Source organism: Mercenaria mercenaria, chromosome 13, assembly GCF_021730395.1.
Source record: "Mercenaria mercenaria strain notata chromosome 13, MADL_Memer_1, whole genome shotgun sequence".
Classification (NCBI taxonomy): domain Eukaryota; kingdom Metazoa; phylum Mollusca; class Bivalvia; order Venerida; family Veneridae; genus Mercenaria; species Mercenaria mercenaria.
In genome coordinates, this window is record NC_069373.1 from 8,428,126 (window position 1) to 8,447,772 (window position 19,647).

The 19,647-nt window shown below is 36.4% G+C and overlaps 1 protein-coding gene across 24 annotated transcripts in view; it reads right to left on the reverse strand.

Moving 5' to 3' along the window:
- LOC123529947 (ankyrin repeat domain-containing protein 26-like) overlaps positions 1 to 19,647 on the reverse strand; it is a 114,071-nt gene that overhangs the window by 64,370 nt on the left and 30,054 nt on the right. For 22 of the 24 annotated variants that reach the window (XM_053521133.1, XM_053521127.1, XM_053521125.1 and 19 more), the window contains 6 exons: positions 15,271 to 15,503; positions 12,662 to 12,757; positions 11,384 to 11,456; positions 9,647 to 9,664; positions 4,232 to 4,362; positions 711 to 761 (listed from right to left, as the gene is read on the reverse strand). In XM_053521133.1, coding sequence (XP_053377108.1) covers positions 711 to 761; positions 4,232 to 4,362; positions 9,647 to 9,664; positions 11,384 to 11,456; positions 12,662 to 12,757; positions 15,271 to 15,503 — 602 coding nt within the window. The remainder of the gene's footprint in view (positions 1 to 710; positions 762 to 4,231; positions 4,363 to 9,646; positions 9,665 to 11,383; positions 11,457 to 12,661; positions 12,758 to 15,270; positions 15,504 to 19,647) is intronic. The other 2 variants (XM_053521116.1, XM_053521120.1) reach the window with 2 other exon arrangements.

Sequence of the window (19,647 nt, forward strand, 5' to 3'; positions counted from 1 at the left end):
TGTTAGTCTGACTGTGGTAAAATTAATGTATTTTATAGCGATACATTTAGGGTCACTAGATTTACAATAAGTTTTCTTTCTTCATCAAATGAGCCACACCATGAGAAAACCAACATAGTGCGTTTGCAACCAGCATAGATCCAGACCAGCCTACGCAGTCAGGATCCATGCTGTTTGCTTTCAAAGCCTATTGCAATTAAAGAAACCGTTAGCAAACAGCATGGATCCTGATCAGACTGCGGGGATGCGCAGGCTGGTCTGATCCATGCTGGTCGCAAATGCACTATGTTGGTTTTCTCATGTTGTGGCTCATTTCTTCAAGCATTTAATAAGTACTGAAAAGCTCCTTCCAGGATGTTTTAACTTTATCAGGACTTTCTAAGAAAGTGCATCAAATTTCAAGATTTTTCAGACTGTATGAACCCTGTAAACACTTGGAAGCTAGTTCAAACTTTCTAAATGAATTAAGAATATATGAAACATCCTTTATCAGAAACTTATATAGACAAGAAATTGCTACATGATAAATGAACAGCCTAATCCAACAAGAGTTGCAATTTCAAATTTACTGATAAAAGTGTCTGTGCATGAAACTGTGTATGTTTTCTACTCCAAATGTTCCATTTATCCATTCATTCAACAAATCAACAAATGTGATATACAGAGAAAGCCAACACACAAAAGAAAAAGATTTCAACTGATATACTTACATCCGAGTCCACTGGGTTTTGGACAGCAGGAGGTTTTCCTGTGCCATCAGTCTGAAATCAAATACTGAAGTTCAATACTAATAATACAATAATATGCTAATGTTCAGGATATTAAATCAGTTAAAGTAATACCAACCAAGACCTGATACACCTTTACCCTGCTAAATGTCTAAAATGGATGGATCCATCATCCAATTTGGGCAGACCACTTATTATTCAAAGGGGTATTCACTGAAACTATACTGACTGAATAGAGAACAGTGCAGACCAGTGCAGACATGAGACTGATCTAGGTCTGCACTGGTCGCAAAGGCAAAATCACTTGCAGCCAGAAGACTAAAGGTTAAATACTACTTGCAGAGTTGTTTTTTTCTATGAAAGTTAAAAAAAAAAAAAAATTCATAAAGTATGTAATGATTTTGCCTCAGTGCTTTTCCACCTTTGGCTATGTCTATGATTTGTATTCATTCATTAAATACTGTGAAAATATTCAAACCCAAAACTTAAATCCCAATGATCATGTAAATTTCACATTCATTTTTATGTCAGTGAATTCTTATTCCCATGAAATAGCTGTTTCGGCCCAAACCACAGAATTATGTGTCCATAAAATTAAATGATTCCACAGTTTAGACAAAATATGGAATAGTATGCCAAACTTAACTAATTTCTATGTCAAACAAGAGGGCCATGATGGCCCTATATCGCTCACCAGAGTTGACCTGGCCTACTGACTAAGTTTTTGATCTCACATGACTCAGTTTCAAACTTGACCTAGAGATCATCAAGACAAACATTCTGACCAAATTTCACGAATTTAAAACTTAAATTGTGGTCTCTTAAGTGTTAACAAGATTTTCCTTTGATCTGGCCTAGTGACCTCGTTTTTGACCCTACATGACTCAGTTTTGAACTTGACCTAGAGATCACCAAGATAAACATTCTGACCAAGTTTCATAAAGATAGGGTCACAACTGTGGCCTCTAGAAAGTTAACAAGATTTTCCTTTGCTTTGACCAGGTGACCTAGTTTTTGAAGCCACATGACCCAGATTTGAACCTGACCTAGAGGTGATCAAGATTAACATTCTGACTAAGTTTCATAAAGATATAGTCAGTAATGTGGCCTCTAGAGTTTTAACAAGCTTTTCCTTTGATTTGACCTGGTGACCTAGTTTTTGTCCCCACCTGACCTAGATTTGAACAGGACCTATAGATCATCAAGATTAACATTCTGACCAAGTTTCATTAAGATATGGTCATAAATGTGGCCTCTAGAGTTTCAAACTTAAACCATGGACTCTAGAGTGTTAACAAGATTTTCCTTTGATCTTGCCTACTGACCTAGTTTTTGACCCCACATGACCCAGTTTCAAACTTGACCTAGAGATCATCAAGAAAAATATTCTGACTAAGTTTCATAAAGATTGGGCCACAACTGTGGCCTCTACAATGTTCACAAACTTTTCCTTTGATTTGACCTAGTGACCTAGTTTTTGGCCCCACATGACCCAGATTCAAACTTGACCTAGAGATCATGAAGACAAACATTCTAACTAATTCTCATGAGATTCAACTTCAATTGTGGTCTCTAAAGTGTTAACAAGATTTTCCTTTGGTCTGGCCTAGTGACCTAGTTTTTGACCCCACATGACCCAGTTTCAAACTTGACCTAGAAATCAACAAGACAAACATTCTGACTAAGTTTCATAAAGATTGAGTCTCAACTGTGTCCTCTAGAGTGTTCACAAGCTTTTCCTCTGATCTGGCCTACTGACCTAGTTTTTGACCCCACATGAACCAGTTTCAAACTTGACCTAGAGATCATCAAAATAAACATTCTGACCAAGTTTCATAAAGATAGAATCACAGCTGTAGCCTCTAGAGTGTTCACAAGCTTTTCCTTTGATTTGACTGGGTGACCTAGTTTTTGACCTCATATGACCCAGATTCTAAATTGAGCTAGAGATCATCAAGACAAACATTCTGACTAATTCTCATGAGTTTCAAACTTAAATTGTGGTCTCTAGAGTGTTAACAAGTTTTTCCTTTGATCTGGTCTAGTGACCTAGTTGTGATCCCACATGACCCAGTTTCAAAGTTGACCTAGAGATCATCAAGACAAACATTCTGACTAAGTTTCATAAAGATCGAGTCACAACTTTGGCCTCTACAGTGTTCACAAGCTTTTCCTTTGATTTGACCAGGTGACCTAGTTTTTGATCCCACATGACCCAGATCCTAACTTGAAAGACAAACATTCTAACCATGTTTCATAAAGATTGAGTCACAACTGTGGCCTCTAGTGTTCACAAGCTTTTCCTTTGATTTGACTGGGTGACCTAGGTTTTGACCCCACATGACCCAGATTCGAGCTTGACCTAGAAATCATCAAGACAAACATTCTGACTAAGTTTCATAAAGATTGAGTCACAACTGTGACCTCTGGAGTGTTCACAAGCTTTTCCTTTGATCTGACCTACTGACTTAGTTTTTAACCCCAGATGACTCAGTTTCCAACTTGACCTAGAGATCATCAAGACAAACATTCTGACTAAGATTCATAAATATTGGGTCACAACTGTGGCCTCTAGAGTGTTCAAAAGGCAAATGTTGATGGACGCCGAATGCCGGACAATGACTGGTCACAATATCTCACCTTGAGCACGTTGTGCTCTGGTGAGCTAAAAAGGGCCATAACTGAGCTAAAGTCCTTGTCCTAGTTATGTAGTCTTGCCTACATATGTAGACTATGATGGTAAACAAGTGGTCAAAGTTTCAAAGCCATATGACAAAAACTTTAGGCAAAATATGGACTGGTATGAAAATTTTAACTGATTTCCAAGTCCAAAAAGGGACATAATTCAGCCAAATTAGTTGACAGAGTTATGTATTCTTGCCTACTGATGGAAATCATGATCAAAAGCAATTGTTCAAAGTTTCAAAGCCACATTTCAAATAGTTCTGACAAAACGTGGACTTGTACGAAAACTGAACCAATTTCTAAGTCCAAAAAGGGCCATAATTCTGCCAAAATAGTTGAAAGAGTTATATACTCTTGCCTAAAGATGGAAATCATGATGATAAACAAGTGTTAAAGTTTCAAAGCCACATGTCAAATAGTTTTGATAAAACATGAACTTGTACAAAAATTATACCAATTTCTAAGTCCAAAAAGGGCCATAATTCAGCCAAAATAGTTGACAAGAGTTATGTATTTTTGCCTACAGATAGAAACTGTTATGATAAACAAGTGTAACAGTTTCAAAGCCATATGTCAAACAGTCAAAATATGGACTGGTACGAAAAACTTGACCAAGATTTTTGAGTTAAAAGGGGCCATAATACAGCCAAAATTCTTGATGGAGTTAAGTACTCTTGCCTAAAACTGGACAAGGTGATGGTACAAAAGTGTTGAAAGCTTCAAAGCTTTATCTCAAAAGGTTTTGTCAAAATGTGGACTGGTACAAAAAATTTCAATAGTCAAGCTAAAATAGCAAAGAAAACACAACAGTATCTTACCTTTTTAAGGATACCTCTAGGTGTGTTGGGTTGTGAATTTGGGCCGGAGGAGTCGCGTGGGCTCCTGACCTCATCGTCCTCCTGGTCACTTAAGTCTGAGATATCCTCCATTCCCAAGTCAGCCATCAGTGCTGAAATATCACAGTTATCAGTCTACAGTAAAACCTTTCACTTCTGGCAATCAAAATCTGATAATTCTCAAAAGAAGGCAATTTCACTTTCAGTATCATTATTTCTAGATTTCATTAGTATATCAAGTGTCAAAATGTCTCATGTAATTATAATGAAAATATGCATTTTTTGTTTTAGTAAAATGCATCCCTGAGTACGGATAATTAAATTAAGTGGTATTCAAACTTCATGCTAGCATTATTTTAAAGATTTAAGCAGATTTCATCCAAATCTGCAGCTTCTGTCTACAAGAAAATTTATGAAACTGCCAGTATCTGAGTAGTATTATCTGACAAGAGTACAAAGAAAAAATGTCTTTTTCAATAAATCTTATGTTCTGAAAAGCAGGAAAGTTATGATTTCATTCAAAACCAGTAGAGAAAAAAAATGCATTTCTTTTTTTTTTAAAGAAATCTAGTCTAAAACTGAGATAAGGCAGAAAAAATAGGGTCTAAGTTATGTAATGTAATTCTATATAGCTAGCAAAACAGGTGTATAATAACTATGTAATATAGGAAGAAATGGAAAGAAGAATAATGTCAAAATTGTATGATACATGCCAGTGAAAATACTTGACAAAAATATACAAAGTCAGTACAAAGGAAGAAAACAGGACCATGTGGAAAAAAATCTGATATGAAATTCCCAAAAGTATGTACACGGATACCAAGTTTCAATGGAACTGGATGGAAACTGCAGAAGGAATTGAAACTGTAGGAGTTGGGTTACATAGCTGAACTTTGGTTAATTCCAAAAAGGAATAACACAAATAATAATAATCAGACATGTAATTCCTGTAAGCATGTGCATGTCTACTCTTCTCTGAGTTGGATGCAAACTGAAGGAGTTAAGAACATAATAATTATTCAGATGCTGTTTTCAAAGACTCAAAGTGACTTTCAATGCAGAAATTTTGAGGACCACATGACTACACATAATTGACATAAAACACCAGTATACAGTTGAGCAATTTTCATAACCAATTAAAATATTACAACAAACTTTAAAACAGAATGAAAATGCAAAAATCAACAAAAATTGAATGCTGCAAATAAAATTTTTATGCAAAATTTTTGAAATCAAACAAATGCTATAAATTCAGAAATACTGAAACAAAATGATTCAATGTCCCTGACATAATCTACCGTAGATACCCATGTATAATGCGCACCCGTGTATAATGCGCACCCCCGATCTTAGTCCAAAATCCTGGGGGAAAAAAAAAAAAAAAAAAAAAAAAAAAAAAAAATTTTTGGTCAATTTTTGAGGTGGATGGAAAACGAAAGTAAAGTTTACATCGACACCGGTAATACATTTTATCTCCGCAGCGGAGAGCAGCATCAGTCTCACGGTACTATCGATTTTTGTTTTCTCGAAAATAAAACCAGTAAATTATTGTTATATTTGTTGTTTTATCTTTTTTAATTCACTATTTTGAATAAATAAATAGCAGCTGATTCAATATTTCGGAATGGTATCTTTCAAAATGACATGAGCTTCTCAATTCAAACTGATAACAAAAGGTGTGATAGTCTTTTTGTCACGATCATAAAGCCAGTAATTACCGGCAATTAACGTGTCACCTCGTGTCAATTATGTTGTTCACAGTTTGATCTCGGTTAAAGATAATTCTCGATCTTTAATTAGTATCATAATTTTTGTGATTTATAAACATTTCTTTCGTCAAAATACTTTTAAATTTATATGAAATTAATTTTGTTTCAAAGAAAAATAAACAATTCGATCTTTTACGGAACGTTACGGCAATCTTAGATTTTAGCGGAGACAGTAAGTGCGGGGAGTAGTTTCCCTTTACCAAAATGGCGAACATCGGTAACAAACTTGTTTTGAAGTAGGAAAATTGTCTATACCTGTATATTATGCGCACCCACGATTCGGGGGTGGTCCCGGGGGTCAAAAAACTGCGCATTATACATGGGTATCTACGGTAAACTTTCCTTGTTTGTTTTGGGTTTTCACCATCTCCAACAGTATTTCAGTTATGTAACGGCTGGCAGTTAACCTAACCAGTGTACCTGGATTCTGTATTTGTACAAACCTGTTCTCCGCAAGTAACTGCTAACTTACTAGCATGAATCAGAGGTCGAGGACGAATGATTTCAAACACAATGTCTTTTATCAAAGAGAACATATGCCCCACCCGAGGACTGAACTCGAGACCCTGAGATCCATAGATCTGCGCTCTCCTTATTGAGCTAAGCGGGTGTGTCTCTGCAATTTCGTATTTCTGAATTTACAGCTAAAATGATAATTCTGTGATTTATTTCTTACCAGCATGTTTTGCTGTGAAAAAAGTGTTTTTTTCTGTTAGACTTGTAGTACAGCTAATTCTAGCATAGAAATAACATGGAAGATAATTAGATACTAACTGCCTAGGCCATTCTATTTTAAAACACTTCTCCATACATTGGAACTTGGAATTATCACTTAATCTTAAATAAAAACTAGAGATGCTTTTGAGAAAAGTGCATGTCTCCCACAACTGCCCCTATGAAAAATGTCTAGTTTCTCTAGATGGCTTAGATGAATGGACCCAGTTAGACGGCTTGGACGAGTGGACTCAATCAGTAATTCAAGGGCCATAATTCAAAAGTGCCTGGGCGGATTTGGCTAGTTATCGAACTTGGCCGAGGTCTTATGGTCAAACACATTTTGTTCAAGTCTGGTGAAGATCGGATGAGAAATGATCAACTTAAAGAGTGTGGACAAGCTTTGTGACAGACAGACACACAGACACACACACAGACTGGAGTAAATCAATATGTCTCCCACACCACTGTATGGTGGTAGACATAATTAAAAATATTCTTCTACACAACTACAGGTAAAATTTATCTAGCCAATATACATTTTCTTGTTTGAAAATAGTTCAAAAACAGAAGAACTTGTTTCGCCAGTTTTTAAATCGTCAAAACCGAAGGAATTTCTAACATTAATCTGAATATCTCTGACAGCAATCATTAAGCTGTTAATAATGCTGAACATTTTTTTTACCAGACCACTATAAAAGATATTTTAAACAAGAGGGCCAAGATGGCCCTAGGTCGCTCACCTAAGAAACACACCATAACAGTGTAAAACATGTTTGACCTAGTGATTTCATGGAAACAAATATTCTGACCAATTTTCATTAAGATTGGACCAAAAAATTGGTCTCTTGCGATAAAAAACAAGCATTTTCTTAGATATGACCTAGTTTTTGACCCTAGATGACCCATGTTCAAACTCGACCTAGATTTTATCAAGGCAATCATTCTGACCAAAATTCATAAAGATCAATTGAAAAATACAGCCTCTATCACATACACAAGTTTTTTCTTTGATTTGACTAAGTGACCTAGTTTTTGACCTCAGATGACCCATATTCAAATTCGACCTAGATTTCATTAAGGCAATCATCCTGACCAAATTTCATAAAAATCAATTGAAAAAAACAGTCTCTATCGCATACACAAGATTTTTCTTTAATTTGACCTAGTGACCTAGTTTTTGACCTCAGATAACCCATATTCAAATTCGACCTAGATTTCATCAAGGCAATCACTCTGACCAAATTTCATGAAGATCAATTGAAAACTACATCCTCTATTGCATACACAATGTTTTTCTTCGATTTGACCTAGTGACCTAGTTTTTGACCCAAGATGACCCATTTTCAAACTCGGCCTAGATTTTATCAAGGTAATCATTCTGGCTAAATTTCATGAAGATCAGTTGAAAAATACAGCCTCTATCGCATACACAAGGTTTTTCCTTGATTTGACCTAGTGACCTAGTTTTTGACCCGAGATGACCCATTTTCGAACTCGGCCTAGATTTCATCAAGGTAATCATTCTGACCAAAATTCATGAAGATCAATTGAAAAATACCGCCTCTATCGCATACACAAGGTTTTTCTTTGATTTGACCTAGTGACCTAGTTTTTGACCCGAGATGACCCATTTTCGAACTCGGCCTAGATTTCATCAAGGCAATCATTCTGACCAATATTCATGAAGATCAATTGAAAAGTACAGCCTCTATCGCATACACAAGGTTTTTCCTTGATTTGACCTAGTGACCTAGTTTTTAAACCGAGATGACCCATTTTCAAACTCGGCCTAGATTTCATCAAGATTATCATTCTGACCAATATTCATGAAGAATAATTGAAAAATACAGCCTCTATCGCATACACAAGGTTTTTCTTTGATTTGACCTAGTGACCTAGTTTTTGACCCGAGATGACCCATTTTCGAACTCGGCCTAGATTTCATCAAGGCAATCATTCTGACCAATATTCATGAAGATCAGTTGAAAAATACAGCCTCTATCGCATACACAAGGTTTTTCTTTGATTTGACCTAGTGACCTAGTTTTTGACCCGAGATGACCCATTTTCGAACTCGGCCTAGATTTCATCAAGGTTATCATTCTGACCAAAATTCATGAAGATCAATTGAAAAATACAGCCTCTATCGCATACACAAGGATTTTCTTTGATTTGACCTAGTGACCTAGTTTTTGACCCCAGATGACTCATTTTCGAACTCGGCCTAGATTTCATCAAGGTAATCATTCTGACCAAGTTTCATGAAGATCAGTTGAAAAATACAGCCTCTATCGCATACACAAGCTAAATGTTGACAGACAGACGACAGACAGACGACAGACAGACGACAGACAGACGACAGACGCCGGACATCGAGCGATCAGAAAAACTCACCTGAGCATTGCTCAGGTGAGCTAAAAATGGCTAATCACAGAGGCATGTGTTTATGACTTCATTTCATACCTATGGATTATATATTTAGCAAAAAATCATTTAAAAAATATTAATTTCTGAAATTTCTTCAGTTTAAGGTGTAAATCATGAGAATGTCTTTTGTTCTTGTCAGGAAAAGCAGAGAAATAATTTTACAAAATTAACAAATTACAGTTTTAATTAATATCTAAAAACAAGTAGAATCCACCATTTTGTTTTTGTTGCCACAGAAACAAAATGCCTGCCTTTTTCAATCATCGTATGTACAAGACTTATCAGATTAAATTATCATTAGCGCAACATAGCTTTTCCATTTTTAGCATTTTCTGGGGGTGTCCAACAGAAATCTGTGATATGTTATGTAATATGGAGTGGAAAACAGAATAAGTGATAAAAAATCGGAAATGTGCACACATTATGAAAACTCTACATTATTATAGTGGAGAGAACTGCACACAACTTCTAATAAGTAACATACCATTTCCTCCATTCTCTGCTAAAATATTCAATTATAATTATTTGTTACAGTCTATCTATTTATACATTTAGTCTGGTTCCTTGTGTCGGTAAAATTCAACAATCAAGGGCCAGAAATCACATAATGCATATATACAAATGAACATGAAAAAAGTACCAAACAGAATTCATTTTTATCATCCATTTATTCAGAGACTTGTTTTCATGGATTCCTTAGCCGTACCAATCCAAACACTCAAAATTTCTATACATTAAGCAATCCACAAAAAATTGTCCTCATAAAATAGCTAATTATGCCAAAACTATGACATTGTATGCCAACATTTTTTTTTATTAATTCTGTCTCTTCAGTAAACTGGCTCTGACACTAATATTATGTCAAATTATTAACATTATGTAAATGTTTAAAGGTCCAATACTAAGGAAAGTGAACATTTTAATTTCTTTTAAAAAGCACAGAAACTATTTCATTTTATTGGAAAATGAAAGTTGGTATGTAGAAATTCGAAATAAATCGCAGTATATGTACAATTATTTTTCTATGAAGTATGAAGAAAGTTAAAGAGACCTGGGGGGTCATTCTGTCGATTCATTGAAATTTCAACATAATACACATACATTTCTTTGAGTTCCAAAGACCTTCTGTAAATTTTGACCTGCCAATCTTCATTATTTAGTGTCTTGCAGAAGTCTATGCACTGGCTTTGAAAAAAATTGCCAACTCACTTTCCCTTAGTAATGGACCTTTAAGAATTCCATTTATTATATGTAAGAGAATTTATTGTATTTATGTTCAGTTAGGTACCTTTTTCATGCCAAGGTCAGACAAAAAGATTGGGATCTCTGAAACATTTAAGCCACAAAAGCCACATCACATGCATAAAAGTAACAAATAACAGGAGTTGTCCATAAGACAGCGCACTCAACTATACAACAATTTATAAGTCAAACAAGGGTCATAACTTTCAAAATTGTTAGGCAAGACTTACATAACCAAACTATTTTATTAAAAATTTCACAGAAATAATAACAACTTGCATGCAAAACTTTGTTATGTAAGTATGTTTGACAAGAAGGATGCCAATGGAATTCTGAGAAACAGATTGACTGTAAGTTGCATGCAAACTTGAACCAAACTTTCTTAGTTGAATAAGGCCAATAATTTTTATCAAAATCATTCGAATGTTATCTAACTTGGTTATGCAAGTGTTATTACCCTAAGTTTGATAGTTAAATGCCTGTAAAACTTAAACCAAACTTTGTAAGCTGTAAAAGGGCCATAAGTTACATTAAATTATCTAACTTGGTTCATTTGGTAGGTTTGGTAAAAGCCTAGTCTGAAGTTTTCATTGCATAAATACAATGGTTACTTATATACGACCTTGCATGCAAAATTTTAACCAAATTGTGCCCCTCATACTGCCAATGCAAACACCACAACTGTGTGAGTAGAGTATTTCTCACTATTCTCTGAAAAGTTAATCTTAAAACTTAAAAGATAACTGTTAAATCAAGCAAAGTTGTTTCTTCAATCAAACAGCATGGCAACATTAACACTGCTTGATGTATATTGTTTTCTATATTTTTTCATATTAGCATAATTATCTAAGAAATAACCTAGTGTGGATGCTTCAATGAAAATCAACAAATATTAGCCATACTGAAACGTCATGCTGAATTCCATAACAAGTATCATTTATGGGTCAGGCATCATATGTATACATATTAAAATATTTACCTTTAAAGGTTTCTTTTGATAATTTGTTTGCATCTGTAGACACAACTCCAGTAGGTGTGTACCCTCCACTGCCCTACAAACAAAAACTGAGCAAGTTCACTTATTTTCACTTTAATTACTCTTTTCATTTTTCTTCAATCTGAATAAACACCCATCACATTATGCCGACCTAGTTAGCACTGTAAGGAGAGCATGAGACATGGCTAGTTCAATCCAAGTGCAGGGAAATTTAGAAAAACAAGAGCTGTCTCCATAGGATGACACATGCCCCCGATGGCACTTTAAATGAATAGTTATGGCCGATGTTAGAGTTTAGGACCTTTGACCTACGGAGCTGGGTCTTGCGCGTGACACGTCGTCTTACTGTGTCACACATTCATGCGTAGTTATTTTAAAATCCATGCATGAATGACAAAAATATGGACCGGACACGCCCATCAATGCACTATCATGAAAAATGACCTTTAACATCTAAGTGTGACCTTGACCTTTGAGCTACGGACCTGGGTCTTGCGCGCGACACGTCGTCTTACTGTGGTACACATTCATGCCAAGTTATTTGAAAATCCATCCATCGATGACAAAGATATGGACCGGACACGCCCATCAATGCACTATCCTTTAATGTCTAAGTGTGACCTTGACCTTTGAGCTACGGACCTGGGTCTTGCGCACGACACGTCATCTTACTGTGGTACACATTCATGCCAAGTTATTTGAAAATCCATCCATCGATGACAAAGATATGGACCGGACACGCCCATCAATGCACTATCCTTTAATGTCTAAGTGTGACCTTGACCTTTGAGCTACGGACCTGGGTCTTGCGCACGACACGTCGTCTTACTGTGGTACACATTCATGCCAAGTTATTTGAAAATCCATCCATCGATGACAAAGATATGGACCGGACACGAAAAATGCGGACAGACCTACAGACTGACAGACCGACAGACAGACAGACGGTTCAAAAACTATATGCCTCCCTTTGGGGGCATAAAAATTGAAAGAATGGTCACCAAAATTTCCCCACTAATATGAGTATGTTACTCTGAAAGAGCAAGTTAACTGTGGTAAGAATGTGTATAATACTGGGACATTTGTTAGGTCTTGCTGTTACAGAAAAGAAATTCTTTTGAAATTATTTAACAACAGAAATTACCTATCATCCATAAACCTCATATGCAGAAAAAGCCTATTTCTATTTTATACTTTTTTATACATTCCATCAAACTCTACAAATCAGTATTTCATTATCAATCAAACTTCAATACGTACAATAGAGGCTTCCTCAGGTGTTTCTATTCTACGTTTCTTGGTTGGTTCCACCTCTTCTTCATCATCTTCTATATCAGTATCATCATCTGTTGCACTCTGTAACAAAACCATTCCAATATGTCATATATAACAATGTTTGTTTCATACAGTGTGTCATTCTAACAAAACTTACGACCTACTATGACTTTCCAGCTTGAATGGTGGACATAGTCCATAGCTGTTTCTTCAGGACGAAATCTCAGGCACAGGCTGATACCAGGGTAGAACCATCAACCTACAAGCTAGCTGGATAGTTTCCTAACATGACAGCACAATCAGGGCTTGAACTAAGAGCTTCTCCGGATGCAAGGATTCTACATATTCAACATACCCAGCATGGCTCATGACCAACAGCACTGAGTGGCAACTGATTCAAAGTCAACAGAAATGCCAAACAAAGTAGGTCTTATTTAGAACTTCGAACTAGCCGATTCTTTTATACATTTCAGAACCTTGGCCCACATATGGTAATGTGCAGTTCCTTCTATCTCTATCGATGATTAAAATGAAGTACATGAGATATTTCTGATATTATTGTGTATCAAAAATATATTAAAACTGTTTCGCATCAGAACAATGTAATTGCAGGAATATTTTGACATTTTGAAAATGTCCAAGTTTTGTATAAACTCCTGTTTTCAATGTCAAAACTAGATAATTCTTTTTTAATCAGAGAATAGACAAAATCTTTGTGCTAATTACAAGGCAGTACCTCTGTTCTACATATATCTACTGTCAGGTAACCGAACTTGTCTAGCCCTTACCCTGCTTAATTTCTATAATGAACTTGTCCATCTTTCAATTTGGATAGTACCATTAACTGTTTAAAGGGATGCTTACCAAAAGATACCGAATGAAAGGCAAACAGTGCTGATCATGATCAGACTGCATGGATGTGCAGGCTGATCATGATCTACACTGGTCACAAAGGTAGAATCTGCCGTGCCCAGCATGATAAGGGCTAGACAATTGGAAAACATTTCAATGTACACAATGTATTTTTTCAAATTGTGTAAGAATGGGGTAAAAGTTTATCAAAAGAGGATACAATGCGAAAATTGTGAAGCACAGTGCATGTTTAGTGATTGACCCCTCTACAGTTAATTGCTATGCTTTCCTATTTGATGGTGCGATGACTAATAAAGTGTAAGACTCCATGATGCTTTTCTCCTAAATCCTACATAAAACGGACGGAGGGAGTTGATTTTTGTTTTACAGTTTTCTTAGTCATGCCCTTAAAAGTTAGGCTCTTGTTGCTCTGACTTCAGACAAGTTGTTGAGTACATTGGTGAAATTATACCTTAGATTTACCTTAATTTTATGTTTTGCTTTATTTATCTGTTATTTTTGCACTAATGTTAAAACCTTTCTCAGCGGGGATTTTATTTACATTGTGTTGCCTAACTTGTTGGGTAAGTGCGAGGTTGGCACGCCCTAAACGTGTTTAAACCTCCAGTTTCCTTTATATAGGTTACTGACTGTTCCAAGGCGGTGCCCCTGTTTTCAACTGGTTGTTTTGTCTGTCTTGTATTGTCTGTTAAGTATATTTTCTTGTTTGTTGTGAGTGTTTTTTTCCTCCTCCTCACTCCTCCTATTGCCCCTTTTTTCCCTTGCATTTACGCTACTTTTTGCATCCCCTCCCCCTTTACTTTGAGTAAGTTTTCGTGGCTCCCCTTTGTTTTGGCAGCTGGAATCCTAAGACGGTACATGATTGCTTTTTATACTTGTGTGGGTGCGTTTGTATGCTTGTGAGCTTATAACGGTGCCCTACTGTTTTTTTATGTGTTGCTTGTTCGTTTTTCTATGTTATTCAATTAGTTGTGATTTATCTTTAGTACACGAGTGCCTGTGCTATTGTGGTTTACGTTGTAGTGTGACTGTTATTAAGGATCATAGCATTCCCTTTGTATGTTTGGCCTTGTTCAACTTTCCCCTTCAGGTCCTTCCCCACTGGCCCAATTTTGCCCCTTACCATTTGCTTCTCCTCCATCTATATTTAGCATAATTTTATATGTACTTGTTGGATGTTTGAAGCAACCCGTCTGAAATATTTTTCCATTACAGCTTCTTTTTATTGTGGGCCTACTATGCAAATGCGTGGCTCTGTGACTCTGTTTTTGGTGCTCTGTGCTTTCGAGAAATCTACCCTTACCTATTATCTTTTATTGTTAGAGATGGAATCACAACACTTCTTACATTAAAACTTGACATAAAATGTCACATGTCACTGGTTCATGTTGGAAAGTTGTCAGTTACTTCTGGAAAACAAATCAGTGCTGGTTCAGAATTCCAGGAAGACTGGACCCCACTTTGTACTATTGCAAAACAGCATTTAACCTTTAGCCTGCTGGCAGCAATTGGTTGTGCCTTTGCGACCAGTGCAGACCAATATCAGCCTGCACGATCATGGTCTGCACTTTTCGCTATTCAGTCAGTAAATTTTCAGTGAACACCCCTTTGAAAAGTAAGTGGTATTGCCAAAATTGAATGATGGACCAGTCCATTTTAGAAATTTAGCAGGGTAAAGGTTAAATTATACAGAATAAAGGAAAGGTTAGATATATACTCACAATATTTCTGACTTGTTGGTGGTCACTGAAGGATACCCTGTTCCTCTGTATCGGTGATGAGTCATCTTCCTCGTCTGTAAAATCATCCTCAATGGACGTGTGTGATGCACCCGATAACCTCTGTTTTACTGGAATCTTTGATGGGGTACTTGTGGTGTATGGAGAGGCTGGTGATTTTCTCAAGTCAGCATCAGGGGTGGGGGTACGACTATAAATTGGGCGTTTAACATCTCCTATAGTAAGCAGTGAAGATTATTATTGTTTTATAACACTGAAGGCATTTATTATGAAAGCAGCACTCAACATAGCTTTAAATTACTGCATTCCAATGCTCCCTAAAAACAAGCCACTTGCTGATTCCAGGGTGGGAAATCCTGTTTTGGTAAAACATTTACAACTGAACTTGTTTAACAGTAGCAGTATCTGGAAGCAACACATTTTCTGTTAAACTTGCTATCATATAATCTTGTGAAGCAACTTGAATTTTAAGTATTTTGTTAACATTATAATTGAGCCGTGCCATGAGGAAACCAACATAGTGGGTTTGTGACCAGCATGGCTCCAGACCAGCCTGCGCATCGGCGCAGTCTGTTCAGGATCCATGCTGTTAGCTTTTAAAGCCTACTGCAATCAGAGAAACCGTTAGCGAACAGCACTGATCCTGACCAGACTGCACGGATGCGCAGGCTGGTCTGGATCCATGCTGGTCGCAAACCCACTATGTTGGTCGCAAACCCACTATGTTGGTTTTCCCATGGCACGGCTCATATTTACCTGAATGCATAACAAAATTTTCCTTTTCAGTCACACGAAAAAATGGTTTGAGACAAGCCTTGGTAACAGATTTCACAATAACACAGAAACTGTCCAGAAACCCATGACACTTTTCACAGAAATCTGTTACCAAAGATTGACATAACCTATTTCTTCTTGTGACTGACATCCCTGAATATGCTTGAGTAACATGAACAATAGCTATAACATAACAGGACTTCTGATAACTACAGGAGGTACACTATCATACTATTCAAAAATGTGTTCATCTACAAAAAAAGTACCATACTAACACCATAAAATTATTTCACCAATGGCAATTTTACAATTCTCACATTTCATTCACTGGTTTAAAAAATGGTACATTAATTGTAAAAAATAAAAAAAAATAGTCAATACAATAAGATACATGATTTATCTGCTGTAATGTCATAATTTAGTTTGCTCGAGTTTACAATATGCTTGCTATATAAAGGTGCATACCTCCAGATTTAGATAAATTATTTCAAAAGTTAGAAAGTACTTTCATCTGTTACTGTTAGTAATTGAATATAAAAATTAACAGTGAGTTTAAAGCAGTATTTATTTTAGACAAACTATCTATTATAGTAATGGTGCAGTAAAATAAGAGCACCACTGCCATCGCCCGTCTGCAAGTGCTGGTCAGTATGTAAGAAAAGTGCTATAGTTCAGAATTTCTAAGTACAAAAAGGGCCATAATTCTAAGTACAAAAAGGGCTATAATTAGAATAAAATGCAGGTTAGAGTTATGGTTCTTGGTTTACATAGTCATCTTATGATGATAAACAAGTGTGCAAAGTTTCAAAGCTGTAGCTCTTATGGTGTTTGAGAAAAGGTGGACCTAAACAAAAATTTTAACCAAGAAACTCAAATTTTCTAAGTACAAATTGGCCCATAATTCCAACATAATGCATAACAGAGTTATGGTTCTTCGCATACACAGTCACCAAATGATGATAAACAAGTGTGCAAAGATTCTAAGCTGCAGCACTTATAGTTTTAAGAAAAGGTGGTCCTAAACAAAAGTTTTAACCAAGAAACTCAAATTTTTTAAGTAAAAAGGGCCATAATTTTGACAAAATGCATATCAAAGCTATGGTTCCTGGCCTACTTATGAAAAACAAGTGTGCAAAGTCTCAAAGCTGTAGTTCTTATGGTTTATGAGAAAAGGTGGACCTAAACAAAAATTTTAAGCAACGCCGACGATCAAGTGACGACAATACCTTATAGACTGTACTCAAGATCGTCATACTTATAAAATAATATTAATTTAATTAATATTGCATGGCAGCTTTGTTCTAGGTGTCAGATGCTCGTCCAGGATTGTGGGTTTGGGCCCTACTGGTGTCACAACTGCACTTCCTCATATGACACCAATAATGACTTTTTCAAGGAAGAAGATTCAGACAGTGATTCAGATAAGCTTGAAGTTTTCATCACACTAAAGCTCAAAGAAATTGGTACATACTAAAGTAAACTAGAAAATGTTTTTGTAAAAAAGCGCATGTCTCCCCCAATGCAAAGTCCTATAGGCAAGAAGTCAATAGGGGTCAGGAGCGAAAGTCAAAGAGACACTGATGGTTGGCTGCAATAGGGATCATCTACTTGGCATGTCCAATCATCCCGCTAAATTTCAACACTCTTGGCCTAGTGGTTCTCAAGTCACTGTTCAGGCTTCTGCGACCTTGACCTTTGATCAAGTGACCTCAAAATAAATAGGGGTCATCTACTCTGCATGTCCTATCATCCTATTAAGTTTCAACATTGTAGGTCAAGTGGTTCTCAAGTTATTTCCAAAAAATGATTTTACATGAACAGGCCACTGTGACCTTGACCTTTAATAGACTGACCCCAAAATCAATAGGGTCACCTACTCTGCATGTTCAATCATCCTATGAAGTTTCAACATTCTGGGTCAGGTGGTTCTCAAGTTATTGATCGGAAATGGTTATCAATGTTCAGGCCCCTGTGACCTTGACCTTCAACGGAGTGACCCCAAAAACAATAGGGGTCATTTACTCTGCATGAACAATCATCCTATGAAGTTTCAACATTCTAGGTCGAGAGGTTCTCAAGTTATTGATTGGAAATGGTTTTCCATGTTCAGGCCCCTGTGGCCTTCACCTTTAACAGAGTGACCCTAAAATCCTTAGGGGTCATCTACTCTGCATGACCAATCATCCTATGAAGTTTCATCATTCTGGGTCAAGTGGTTCTCAAGTTACTGACCGGTAATGGTTTTCAATGTTCAGGCCCCTGTGACCTTGACCTTTCATAGAGTGACCCCAAAATCGTTAGGGGTCATCTACTTTGCATGTACAATCATCCCATGAAGTTTCAACATTCTGGGTCAAATGGTTCTCTAGTTATTGATCGGAAATGGTTTTCCATGTTCAGGCCCCTGTGACCTTGACCTTTGATGGAGTGACCCCAAAATCAATAGGGGTCATCTACTCTTTATGACCAATCATCCTATGAAGTTTCAACATTCTGGGTCAAGTGGTTCTCTAGTTATTGATCGGAAATGGTTTTCAATGTTCAGGCCCCTGTGACCTTGACCTTTGACAGAGTGACCCCAAAATCAATAGGTGTCATTTACTCTTCATGACCAATCATCCTATGAAGTTTCAACATTTTGGGTCAAGTGGTTCTCAAGTTACTGACCGGAAATGGTTTTCCATGTTCAGGCCCCTGTGACCTTGACCTTTGATGGAGTGACCCCAAAATCAATAGTGGTCATCTACTCTTTATGACCAATCATCCTATGAAGTTTCAACATTCTGGGTCAAGTTGTTCTCTAGTTATTGATCGGAAATGGTTTTCAATGTTCGGGCCCCTGTGACCTTGACCTTTGACGGAGTGACCCAAAAAACAATAGGGGTCGTCTACTCCAGCAGCCCTACAACCCTATTTAGTTTGAAGGTTCTAGGTCAAATGGTTCTCCAGATATTGCTTGGAAATGAAGTGTGACGTACGGACGGACAGACGGACGGACGGACGGACAGGGCAAAAAAAATATGTCTCCTGGGGGAGACATAATAATACCAAAGAATGACTTTTTATACTTTGTTATATCTTTTCAAAATTTGATATTGTAAAGTTCATCTGAAGGCATGTCCCTTTAAATATGCTAACTCAAAAATATATATATAATACACATATTGTCATACATGTCAAAAGTGTAAATGAAATGTAAGAATTGTTGCAAACAACATATGGCTGCCATTTACCTCCTATTTCTACAGGATGTGTAAAAAACTTTTTACCTCTGCATAAAATATGATACCAAACTTACGTCTTAATCCCAAAACCATTCTACCAAAAACTGACTGTATTCAATAGAAGACTGAGAACATAGACAGGAGTTCAATATCATAATTATATTGTGTGTGTTTCTTTAATATTTGTATTTTCATTTTTTACTTTATCTTACCAGTACCTAGTCTTTCTAAAATAGGAAAGTATTAATAGCATTAAGACATTTTCATTAGGAAAAAAAACTAGAGAATGGTTTTGATAAAAGCACAAGTCTCCCTGTACCACTTCATTTAAATGGCAGGAATATCTGGTCATATGTTATGA